This window comes from Camelina sativa, chromosome 5 (assembly GCF_030686135.1).
Source record: "Camelina sativa cultivar CO46 ecotype springtype chromosome 5, ASM3068613v1".
NCBI lineage: Eukaryota > Viridiplantae > Streptophyta > Magnoliopsida > Brassicales > Brassicaceae > Camelina > Camelina sativa.
In genome coordinates, this window is record NC_141884.1 from 38,958,348 (window position 1) to 38,971,327 (window position 12,980).

The 12,980-nt window shown below is 47.0% G+C and overlaps 2 protein-coding genes across 2 annotated transcripts; both read right to left on the reverse strand.

The window, feature by feature from the left end:
* Positions 1-3,206: 3,206 nt before the first annotated feature.
* LOC147944935 (uncharacterized) lies at positions 3,207-3,572 on the reverse strand. Its single transcript, XM_087512768.1, has one exon. It carries the CDS (start codon positions 3,570-3,572, stop codon positions 3,207-3,209), a length of 366 nt encoding a protein of 121 aa, XP_087368894.1.
* Positions 3,573-12,051: 8,479 nt separating this feature from the next.
* LOC147944936 (uncharacterized) lies at positions 12,052-12,417 on the reverse strand. Its single transcript, XM_087512769.1, has one exon. The coding sequence runs from the start codon at positions 12,415-12,417 to the stop codon at positions 12,052-12,054; it is 366 nt and encodes a 121-aa protein (XP_087368895.1).
* Between the last annotated feature and the right edge of the window lie 563 nt (positions 12,418-12,980).

Consider the following 12,980-nt stretch of genomic DNA (forward strand, 5'->3'; position numbering starts at 1 on the left):
ACGGCGCAAGTGGGTCGCGGAGCGGGACGATCTTAAGGCAAAGCTTGAGGCCTCGGATGCCGCCTTTAATAGGATGCAGCTTACCCTAAACTCGGAGACGAAGAGGCTCAGAGATCGGCAGGAGGATTTCGGGTATCATGAAAGAATTAAGGCTTTTCATGAAATGGCTGTGCGCGTGCAAAAGTTTCTTGGCACACATAAGGGGTATGCCGAGGCGGTCAAGGCGTCGATGGGGAAATTTCTCGAGTACAACCAATCCGTCGGGAATGTCCAAATGCTCGAGACACTTATCGACGAGGGTCAAATTGCTGTACTTGAGGAGGGCTTGAAGGACAAGTTCGTCGCCGTCATGAACCAGCTGAAGAGTGAGGTTGAAGATCTTGATCTTCCGGAAATTACCGAAGCTGATTTCGACGTGACTAGGGTTTTTGCCGAGCCTCTTCCTCCGGTTCCGGCCTGGGTCGCTTCTCCCATCAGTGGTGATGCCGAGGGTGATGACGGCAAAAGGGAAGAAGGTGGGTCTGAGAGCGGGGAGCTTGAAGGGAACGGAGCTGAAGAACAGAACGAACAGGGTCAGGGCGACGACCGTCCCATAGATGGTACCGAAGAGCAGACTGTTGATCATCCTACTGACGGACTCCCCCGCCCTTTGACCCCTGGTCATGAATCTCCAACTGCTGACGTGGCGTCGTAATCGCTCTATCATCTTAGTTGCCGTGTTGAGGGGTCGGCTCCCTTATATTATCCTATTTTCTGCCGTGTTGGGGTCGGCTCCCTTGTACTCTTTGCGTGCCGCGTTTTGGGGTCGGCTCCCATGCAAACTTTTTACTTCTTTTCCCTGGGCATTTATTCTTGAATCTCATTTAATGCATTTATTTTTGAAACGTCATTTATTGGTCAAAAGGCTTATCCTCTCTTTTTTTTTTTTTGAAACTTGCGTCCGTTGGAACTTGTGCCTTTTCGCTCTTATAAATAGCCCTGCGCGTTCTATTTTTGTTCTCTTGGTGAGTTTTGTTGTTTTTGTAGGAAGAGTTGTTCCGACGCCGGTGATTTCAAGGTTGGTGTGATCGCGAAAAGCTTTGGACGACTTGCCATGGGACCTGATACGTTGATTCGTACGGAGCTCGACTTCTATCACGCACGTGTTCGGCGACTGAGGGCCTATATTATTGCAATTCGTCGTTCATTTGAACGTTACTTCTCCTTCTGCCGCGTCGACGGTCTGGTAGAGTGCCTTGAGGTTTTGATTGACGAAGGGCTCTTTGTCCCAAGGCAGCGATGGGACGAATTGGTGGAAGAGTGCGCTCGTCGCGAAGCATCATTCGGAGAAATAGCAATACCCGACCTCGAACTGGGCGACCTGGATATCATCGGTCGAAGGCCGTTAGAGGGTCATGCGGATATTGAGGCTTGTAAAGCTCATGTGGACGTGCTACGACGCTACATTATGCAGTTGGAAAGCTCGAAGCATTACTTCTGCGAGAGGAACCGTGCTGAAGGGATCTGCGCGTATCTCGAGGAGATGGTTGCGGAAGGCGCGAGCGCTCCAATGAACGTGCTGAAGGATTTGAAGGAGTCGTGCTGTCATTGGCAGACGATGATCGCCGGGCTGGAATTTGACGAGCCATCCAACGCCGACTTAGGCTTTGAGTGACTAGATTGCTCGGCATTTGTTCGTTGGAAACAGCTTTCAATGATCCTTTGGTCGTTGTTTTTTTTGTACTGGGCTCGACCCTTGTATTGTTGTCACTTTTGTTTTAGATAAAGTCGGATTTCTATCCTAATCTTTAAACAAATGACTACTCTGCTGATTTTTTGCTAGAGGGATGCGACTTGTTATGGTCGGCATGTCCCTCTTTTTTTTTGGCAAGTTAAGACTCGGCTTTAACTAGGTGCGACTTGTTATGGTCGGCTTATCTGTTTGTGCGAGTTGCGACTCGGCTTTAACTAGGTGCGACTTGTTATGGTCGGCTTATCCGTTTGTGCGAGTTGCGACTCGGCTTTAACTAGGTGCGACAAATAGTCGGCTTACCCCTTTGTGCGAGTTGCGACTCGGCTTAAAATAATACGTCAGGACGTCGAGTCATTACCGGGCCAGGATAATAACTAAAATAACTTGTAACAGCGGCTCATTCTTATGAGGAAGAAAATTTTTATTATTGGCAGCTGTGTCCCGAAAAACGGGACTGCCTACGTACCCCCCGATCAGGAGGGATCAAGCCGCTCGTAGTTCACATTACATGCTTATTCAACTATAGAAAGAACGAGCTGGATATAGCCGAGTTAGATTAGCCGCCCATTTTTCTTTAATAATAGTAGCGCTTGAGAAGAGTTCGCCGCCCATTGTTAGGAGTTCGTACACGCCGGGATGAACGACCTTGGACACTAGATATGGACCTTCCCAGTTGGCCCCCTTTTTTCCGGCGTCTGGCTCGGCAGTATTTTCCAAAGACCTTACGGAGGACGAGATCGCCTTCGTCGAAATGCCGATTGTGGACTTTCTTGTTGTAGTACTTGGCTGCAGCGAGCTGAGAGTTCTGGATTCATAGGAGTGCCTTGTCTCGTTCTTCTTCCAACTCGTCGAGTCTATCTATCAGCATCTGACTATTGAGCGCAGTGTTCTGGACAAGCATCGTTCGCCTGAGGCTCGAACTGCCGACCTCAGCTGGTGCCATTGCTTCCATCCCGTAGGCTAATGGGAATGGGGTTTGGTTAGTGGATGTCCTTGGGGTTGTTCGCTAGGACCAAAGTACTCCGTCGAGCTTGTCGGCCCAGGCACCCTTCTTTGCGTCTAGCCTTTTCTTCAGGCCATCGAGTATGGTTTTGTTGGTAGCTTCGGTTTGGCCGTTTCCTTGTGGATACCTCGGCGTCGATTTTATTAATTTGATTCGCCATCTCGCACAAAAGTTTTCGAATTGCAGGGAAATGAACTGCGATCCGTTGTCAGTGATTATTTCGTATGGAAGACCATGGCGACAAATTATATATTTCCAGACGAAGAGTTGGACGTCCCTGGCTTTGATGTTTGCGTAGGACTCGGCTTCGACCCATTTGGTGAAATAGTCGGTGAGGACGAGTATATATCGCTTCTGTCTAGAGGTCGGTAGTGGGCCAATGATGTCCATCGCCCAGCGCATGAAAGGGTAAGGAGCTATTCCGGCTCGCAGGAGTTCGGTCGGCTGATGAATAATGGGGGCGTGTCGCTGTCATTTTTCACACTTGGCGACGAACGTTTCGCAATCGGATATCATCATTGGCCAATAATGACCATGCTTCTTGATTCGTAGTGCTAAGGCTCGGCCACCCGAATGATTTCCTCCAGCTCTTTCATGAGTCTCCATCATGACATGCTCGGTGTCGTCACCGTGTATACAAAGCAACAGGGTTCCGGACGCTGTCCATCGAAGCAAATGGTCTTTCATCAAGGTGTAGCGGGCGGCCTTGGCCTTTAATCTTCGTCTGGCCCATTTGTCTGCTGGTACGTCGCCATCGGCGAGATATGAACGGATTTCAACTCGCCAATCTGTTGCGTCAGTTTCTGAGGGAGGTTCGCATCCTCGGCATGATCTCATCGTTCGATAAGTTGTCCGGATTTCGTTGGGCTGGTTAGGGCGAGGCATGTCTCGGCGTGTGTTTCACCTATGCTCGGCGTGTCAATGCTCTCTACCGGGATGATCCGTCGAAGATCGGGGTCCGATGTTGAGGCGAGTGCTGCCATAGCATCGGCCGATGCGTTGTCTCCCCTGGGGATTTTGATGAGCTCGAACTCATCGAAGCGTTTGGACAAAATCCTAACAACGTCAAGGTAGGCAGCCATGGGTTCGCTTTTGGTATCGTACTCGCCACTGAACTGGTTGGCGACGAGCTGAGAATCGCAAAAAGCTCGTATCCGCTTGATTTGCATTCCGTTGGCGAGCTTCAGCCCGGCGATGAGCGCTTCATACTCGGCGACGTTGTTGGTTGCTTGGAATCGGAGACGGAAGGATTGTTCCAAAATTTCTCTGGTTGGCGAAGTTAGTCGAATCCCTATTCCTGACCCAAGATGAGAGGATGCTCCGTCCACATGTAGGGTCCATCGGTCATCTGACGGATCAGTGGGTGTTGGCTCGGCTTCTCCAAACGATAGCTCAATCAAAAAGTCGGCGAGCACTTGGGACTTTGCAGCCGGACGAGTTCGATACTCGATGTCGTACTCGCTAAGGTTCCAAATTTTGCTTATAAATATGGGGTGATCGACTTCATTTGGGAGTTTAGTCCAAAACTCTCTCAAAACACTTAAGCTTTTCCGAGAGAAAGAAAGAGGCGAAAAGAGAGAGAGTGGTTGGGTAGGATCGGGAGAAGGATCAAGAGAGATTGAGAGGGAGACCGAAGGAGAAACGCTTGTCCCAAAAAGCGGAGTTGCTGTTGTGGTCGAAGAAAGATCGAGTGCGAGACGCATTTGCGGTCGAGAGGATCATCGAGAAAAGAACGGGTTGCGATCGACGTAGCGAGAAGCAGTTGACGCGGAGTAGGAGCGGGTTGTCTGATTGAGTGGTGCTGTGAAGTCCGAGTATCATCGACGATGGCGCAATAGGTGAGTCTGAGGTAGTGCATGTAGAGTAGTACATGTAGTTGCGGTTAAAATTTGTTGCATGCAAACATGGTAGGATTCATATTAGAATCATCATGTGAAAAGGAGTTAGTTGCATGCTAAATAATTGGGACTCACTCAAAAATTGGTGAAAGGGAACTTGGGTGCATTTTAAGTATAATCGGATTACTTAAAAATTGGTTTAAGGGTTGCATGCATGATCGAACCTAGAGGATTTTGTAAGTAATATTTTCTTACTTAAAATCGGTTTCATGCATGACTAAACGAGTAAAGTATTTTGCATTTTATTGCATAATATTGAGTGAGGTTACTTGCATGCTAATTGAACTTGAGAGTTTAAGAGATTAAATGGAATTGCATGCATAATTGGACTTGAGGATTTAAATGGTTAAATCAAATTGGTAGCATGCATGTATAAACTTGTTGCATGAGTTGCTTAAGTTAAGGGTGTAGGTTGCATGCATGTAGAATAATCTTAAGTCGCTTGATTTACTTTCTTGCTTCTTGTTGATTATTCTATGTTGATTTTCTTGCGTGATTTCATGCTAACGAGCTTGATGTATCAACGCACGAATTTATGGTGGTGTGTTTGGTTGTAGCTTAGCCTCTTGAATGTGTTTCTTGAGTCTTAGCTAGAGTAGTGTGTCGATAATTCTGGTTCCATAACCGTTTGTCACGCGTGAGTTCCCGACGACCACTCACGCGGGGACAATGTTACGGCTGGCTAGCTACCAGCGGTTAGGCATGACGATGTAGCTATTGGTGGGTTCATGCCGGAGAACTTTTTGGTCTCGGCATGGGAAGTGTTGGAACGGAACAGATTATCGAAGGGCCCTAGGTGTAAAGAGTCTAGAGTAATCAAGTGTCCCTTGTTTATGTCTAGTCGTCTTTGCATGATGCGTGTTGTGTGTTGTTAAAGAGTCTAGGGTATTTCAAGCGATCCTTGTTGTATTCTAGATGTCTTATTTGGTTGTTCGGTCAAGGAGTTTAGGATAGTTCAAGAGTTCCTTGTTTATCCTAGTTGTCCTTGCGAGTCGTGTAGAGGTGAAGAGTCTAAAGTGAACTTTAGTCGTCTATGTTGCGCGTAGAGAGTTAGAGCGTCGAGTCGAGTCACGTTGATCTAACCTCTCTTGTCTGATTGTGGTTTATTTGCTTCCGCTATTGCTTTCGGCTGTGTTGCTCTGATTACTTGCTTGTTATCTTTGCTTGCCGGGGTAGTCGGGTTGGGGAAGATAGAATCCTGTTTAGGATATTGGGGTACCCAGACTCACTGAGTAATCTTAGATTACTCATGTCTCAGTTGTTGTGGTTTTGCAGGAAAGCCTAAGTGAGTCTAGAGCCGGAGCGAACGTTAGGGTGCCGGATAGGGTTTTATTGTGTTCCTTGTAAAACCCTATGTTTTCATAAATGGTTATATATACATTTTCCGACTATCTTTATATATATTGCTTTAATGATTTATTTGAGATGAATTAATTTATTAAAGTGATATATATATATATATATACGGTTTTCAGGAAAACATGGCAAGTTGCAAATGATACTCGGCCTTGACCGGGCTAACACAATGCACCAGGCCGCGAGGGTTGTAAAGCCTAAGTAACCTCGGCTGCGGGTAGGATTGTGCTAGAGAGGACCGGTCGGGAAGTCTGCAGCTTCCGTCCCTCGACCGGATCACCTCGGCGCAATTCTGCAAGTGGCGTCCCGTGGCTGTCCGACGACCTTCGTGGTCATAGGACGGTTCGGGGGCGTTACAACGGTGGTATCAGAGCGGTGTTTTCGAACCCGCGAGCACTTGTGCATTTCAAAGTTTTATCGAGTAACGTGTCGCAAGAGCATAGAAATTTTATCCGGCCGTTTGCTTGTCTAGTCTAAGTTGAACCTTAGAATGAACTAAGCATCTAACCTTGTTTCTTGTGGGTTTTAGATGTATTCAGGTGATTCAGGTTGCAGGAATGGTTCAGGGGATGAGGGGCCGAGACATGAGGATTGTGGGCATCACAATGGGTATTTGTCGACGGAATCAGAAAACAGTCAAGAGCCGAGTGATTCGAATGACTGGGATGAGGACGGGGTGTTCGACGTTGACGACACCAACTGGTCGATCGAGACCGATCCGTCCGAATGTTTAGATGAAACGGAGGAAGTGGAAACTGATCGAGATGACCAGACCATTGTGTTAGAGATTGGAGAGCCGAGCCGTATCCAAGTTCGAATGGACGCGCAAGGCAAGTTTGACACTCTACCTGTTGGAGATCATGGAGAGGCGGAGGTGGAGCTAGCCGATAGGCTACAGAAGCTGCTGTTGGATCTTGTGGAAGACCAGTCCGACGATGTTAGTCCCGAGGAGCACTTAATTGAGTACCCGGAGACAGTCGAGAAAATTTTAAACTTCCTGACGGACGTGTACGAGCCGGAGGAAGGAGGAAATGCTAGTGGTGCGAGAATTGTGTCCGAAGCCGGAGACACTAGTGAAGAGCGACCCGCGGAGGAGAGACCCGAGACGGTTTCAAGAATCTTATTCATGTTAGACGAGATGCGCTCACCGGAGCGAGTAAACGAGGGTGACGGAGAAGTCATTGTATCGGATGCCAATGGAGAAGAGAATCCGATTGATGGAGACTCTAAGACCGAGAGGCCGACCAGGGAAGTGGAGGTGATCGACCTTGTGTCGAGTGATGACGAAGGAATTCCGACTTTTATAGTGGAACCAACGAGAAACCAAGACCGAGAAGCTGAGGTCAGTACGGAGTCAAGGGGGAATGCGGAACTAAGAGAAAGTTTGAGTCAGGCCGTGAGAGAACAAGGAGAGTCGAGCCAAGTAATGAGAGATCGAGGAGAGCCAGATCTCCTAATGCCAGACCAATTCGTGCCAAACCAGGCGGAGCTGAATCAAATTGTGCTAAGGCGCAATAGTCCCATTAGAGCCGTACCATTGCAGATGGTGTTACCGGGACAATAGGAGGAGCAAGAAGAGGAACCAATGGACCGAGACTTGGAGATGCTTGCTAAGAGCTATGAGTTAAGAAACCAGAACCGAGAACAACTAAGGATGGAGATGGGAGAAAGTAGTTCAAGTTTGAAGAGGACAAGAGAGTACTACCAAGAGAAGCAGGCGAGAGGGGAATTGGAGATGCACTCCGTAACGTTTCAACCGAGAGGCAGGCTGAGAGTGCGAGCCACTGCTAGGAAGAGGGTGGTCTACCCAAACCAAGTTCACATGAGGAACACGCCCTATTGCGAGTTATGCGAAGGCATCGGGCATTGGACGAGAAACTGTTGGAGGCCGGCGTTGGGACGCATGTGTGACCCGACGAATAAGGACTGTGAATGGTGCGGAGAGCGAGGGCACTTTGCCTATCGCTGCCCAAACCCGGATCGCATGAGATATTGGAGGAGATGCGAAAAGCGTGTGGAGAACCGGGACATCCGAACAATCATTGCTGGAGGACAAGACCTCAACACTTTCCGGACCTGGAATATATGGTATGTACCGTGTGTGGTGGAAGAGGACACTATGTTCATGAATGTCCATACCGGATGGTGCGAGAGAGAATGAGCCCAATCAGTCGAAGGGAAGAGACGGGAGAGAACCCGTTAGGTCGAATCGAAAAAGTTGAAGTGAGCCCGACGAATCAAGCTGGAGTCTCGATGTCTGCCGCCTCTATCTCAACCGAGTCTCCCGCCGAACCGCCACCTGATGAGCCACCTAGGGAGTGGGTGTGCACGTGCGAAGCGTGTACTAGGCTCAGAAACTAGTAGGACGTGGGATGCAAGGGAAGTCCTTTTTGGGGTTTATGTGTAAGGGTTGGATAGGATTCTTTTTGTTGTTACTAGACTTAACCTTTGTTGTTGTTGTCTAGGATCCAAACCCTTAGTATTATCGGCTAGGTTGGTGTAGAACTCTAGTAGCTTTCAATCGGTTTGTAAAAGTACTTATGTTCTCTAGCCGTGTGGTGGGTGCTTGTGATATATAAAACTCTCTGCTAATCCTTGCTTGCTTTATTTGCTTTGATTGTTGTTTGAGTTTTATAGGTTTGCATAGTTAATGCATTGCATAAATTGTTTGCATGATTAACTTGCACGCAATCGATGAGGATTCACGTAAGACACCACTATGCACGATCAGACAAAAGAGAAGACGTCCAAGGAGTCCAAGAGAAAATTCAGCTGAGGCAGAGCAACCAGTTTGGAATAATGACTTAAGAGATGGAGAAGAAGAATGATGAGAAAGGTTGAGGCGAATTTGAAAGAAATCGAAAGAGTGAAAGAATAGTGCAAATCAATTGTCAATGGAAAATTAAAGGTCAAAATAAATATGACCAAGAAAGTGCAAGGAACTAGTGCATGGTCCAAGGAGTAGGACAAAGAGGATGCAAGAAGATAAGGCGTGAAAGGAGGAATAGTCTATGAATAGACAAAGAGGGTGCAAGAAAATAATAGGCGGCAAAAGAAGCAGCATTTTATGCTAAGGGGCAAGATATGGGCAAGGTTATCAACCCAAATTTCAGAGTATGGGAGTCAAGGAAGAAGTTTGAAGTGGAGTTCCAAAGTAATTTGGGGAAGAAGTTTTATGGAGTTAAAGAAATTGGAGGAGTTAAAATTCAAAGGAGCGCGAAGCTAAGGGCATTGGAGAAGTTAAAATCCTAAGGAGTGTGAAGTTAAAGGAATCAGAGAAAATGGAAAGAAAAGTGGTGCTAGGAAAGCCGAAGAAGTCGGAGGATCAAAGCATAGCGATTAATAAAGGGAAATACGAGGTTGTACGATGAAGTTATCAAGACATTGGGGAGGATCAAACTATAAACTGGAGGAGAAAAGAAAAGAGTCAGGAACAAGCTGAAGAAAGAGAAGCATTGAATTAAGGAGTTAAGTATCAAACAAACCATGGTGCAACGGGGCAGAAGCCGTACTATTTGGAGGACAAATGAATTAAAAGGAGTCAAGTGTATACTGGAAATGAAGAAACTTACCAAGAAGCATCAACAAAAGGAGTCCGGGTGGTTAAGGCAACAGTGGTATTAATCACAAAGCAATGGCATCTATGTCAAGGAGTGTTGACATTTCCCAAAAAGAAGGAGAAGGCGTGAGAATTCGGGGACGAATTCTTATAAGGGGGGGAGAATGTAATGACCCTCACCAAGAGTAGAAATCTCAAAATAAAAGATCGAGGAAATGGCCCGGAAAAGACCTAAGAAAGAGGAGGAAGGAAAACTAAGAAGAACGACCTAAGGAAGTCCGAGGAAAAATCTCTAAGTCAGAGTATGGCCGAGCCAAGACGGAGTGATCGGGAGTACGGCCAAGACCTTAAAACTCGTCGAGAATGTCGAGAAAATTGGTCGAAGAAATTCGTCGAGAAGGTCGAGAAAACTCGTCGAGGGAATCAGTCGAGAAGGCCCAAGAGAATTGTCGAGACTCGAGGAAGTTACCGAGTACTCGGGAAAAATGTCGAGGACTCGAAGCATTTGCCAAGGACCCGAGAAATTGTCGAGACACCCGAGACGTGTAGTCAAAGTTCCCCGAGACGTATCGCCGGGGCATACTATCCGAATTGCCCGGGAGATTGCCGAGTATTGCCGAGCAGAATGTCCGAACGATCGAGAGAACTATCCACGATGGTCGAGAGTCGTCGACAGTGACCGAGAATTATGGTCAAGCGGTACCGAGAAATTCAAGAATTGCCGAAGGAGATGTCGATGGTGCCGGACCAAGGACTCAATATTTCTTTGGGAAATTATTTTTCCTTAGAAATATTGACCAATAAAAATTAAGGAAGGTGGAGGATTAAAATAATCAAAGAAGAATTAGTGGGGGAATTAAAAAATTCAAAGTGATTAAGAAGAGATAGTGGTGGTTTAGCCTAATCAAGGAAGATTAGCGGAGTGGCGGAATTCAATTGGTTAAGAGCTAAGGATTAAGCTCACTTAACCCACATGCACTAATGGAGATGATCACATGCACTAATAAAAAGAGGATTTGTGGCTTAATGGCGATCGATGATTGGAGGATGAGCTACATGGCCAACATGCAAGGGATGAGGACGCCATTTGTCAAAACGCACTAAGGGGAGAAGGTTCAAAATTGTGCTTATAAATATGGGGTGATCGACTTCGTTTGGGAGTTTAGTCCAAAACTCTCTCAAAACACTTAAGCTTTTCCGAGAGAAAGAAAGAGGCGAAAAGAGAGAGAGTGGTTGGGTAGGATCGGGAGAAGGATCAAGAGAGATTGAGAGGGAGACCGAAGTAGAAACGCTTGTCCCAAAAAGCGGAGTTTCTGTTGCGGTCGAAGAAAGATCGAGTGCGAGACGCATTTGCGGTCGAGAGGATCATCGAGAAAAGAACGGGTTGCGATCGACGTAGCGAGAAGCAGTTGACGCGGAGTAGGAGCGGGTTGTCTGATCGAGTGGTGCTGTGAAGTCCGAGTATCATCGACGATTGCGCAAGAGGTGAGTCTGAGGTAGTGCATGTAGAGTAGTACATGTAGTTGCGGTTAAAATTTGTTGCACGCAAACATGGTAGGATTCATATCAGAATCATCATGTGAAAAGGAGTTAGTTGCATGCTAAATAATTGGGACTCACTCAAAAATTGGTGAAAGGGAACTTGGGTGCATTTTAAGTATAATCGGATTACTTAAAAATTGGTTTAAGGGTTGCATGCATGATCGAACCTAGAGGATTTTGTAAGTAATATTTTCTTACTTAAAATCGGTTTCATGCATGACTAAACGAGTAAAGTATTTTGCATTTTATTGCATAATATTGAGTGAGGTTACTTGCATGCTAATTGAACTTGAGAGTTTAAGAGATTAAATGGAATTGCATGCATAATTGGACTTGAGGATTTAAATGGTTAAATCAAATTGGTAGCATGCATGTATAAACTTGTTGCATGAGTTGCTTAAGTTAAGGGTGTAGGTTGCATGCATGTAGAATAATCTTAAGTCGCTTGATTTACTTTCTTGCTTCTTGTTGGTTAGTGGATGTCCTTGGGGTTGTTCGCTAGGACCAAAGTACTCCGTCGAGCTTGTCGGCCCAGGCACCCTTCTTTGCGTCTAGCCTTTTCTTCAGGCCATCGAGTATGGTTTTGTTGGTAGCTTCGGTTTGGCCGTTTCCTTGTGGATACATGCATGCTACCAATTTGATTTAACCATCTCGCACAAAAGTTTTCGAATTGCAGGGAAATGAACTGCGATCCGTTGTCAGTGATTATTTCGTATGGAAGACCATGGCGACAAATTATATATTTCCAGACGAAGAGTTGGACGTCCCTGGCTTTGATGTTTGCGTAGGACTCGGCTTCGACCCATTTGGTGAAATAGTCGGTGAGGACGAGTATATATCGCTTCTGTCTAGAGGTCGGTAGTGGGCCAATGATGTCCATCGCCCAGCGCATGAAAGGGTAAGGAGCTATTCCGGCTCGCAGGAGTTCGGTCGGCTGATGAATAATGGGGGCGTGTCGCTGTCATTTTTCACACTTGGCGACGAACGTTTCGCAATCGGATATCATCATTGGCCAATAATGACCATGCTTCTTGATTCGTAGTGCTAAGGCTCGGCCACCCGAATGATTTCCTCCAGCTCTTTCATGAGTCTCCATCATGACATGCTCGGTGTCGTCACCGTGTATACAAAGCAACAGGGTTCCGGACGCTGTCCATCGAAGCAAATGGTCTTTCATCAAGGTGTAGCGGGCGGCCTTGGCCTTTAATCTTCGTCTGGCCCATTTGTCTGCTGGTACGTCGCCATCGGCGAGATATGAACGGATTTCAACTCGCCAATCTGTTGCGTCAGTTTCTGAGGGAGGTTCGCATCCTCGGCATGATCTCATCGTTCGATAAGTTGTCCGGATTTCGTTGGGCTGGTTAGGGCGAGGCATGTCTCGGCGTGTGTTTCACCTATGCTCGGCGTGTCAATGCTCTCTACCGGGATGATCCGTCGAAGATCGGGGTCCGATGTTGAGGCGAGTGCTGCCATAGCATCGGCCGATGCGTTGTCTCCCCTGGGGATTTTGATGAGCTCGAACTCATCGAAGCGTTTGGACAAAATCCTAACAACGTCAAGGTAGGCAGCCATGGGTTCGCTTTTGGTATCGTACTCGCCACTGAACTGGTTGGCGACGAGCTGAGAATCGCAAAAAGCTCGTATCCGCTTGATTTGCATTCCGTTGGCGAGCTTCAGCCCGGCGATGAGCGCTTCATACTCGGCGACGTTGTTGGTTGCTTGGAATCGGAGACGGAAGGATTGTTCCAAAATTTCTCTGGTTGGCGAAGTTAGTCGAATCCCTATTCCTGACCCAAGATGAGAGGATGCTCCGTCCACATGTAGGGTCCATCGGTCATCTGACGGATCAGTGGGTGTTGGCTCGGCTTCTCCAAACGATAGCTCAATCAA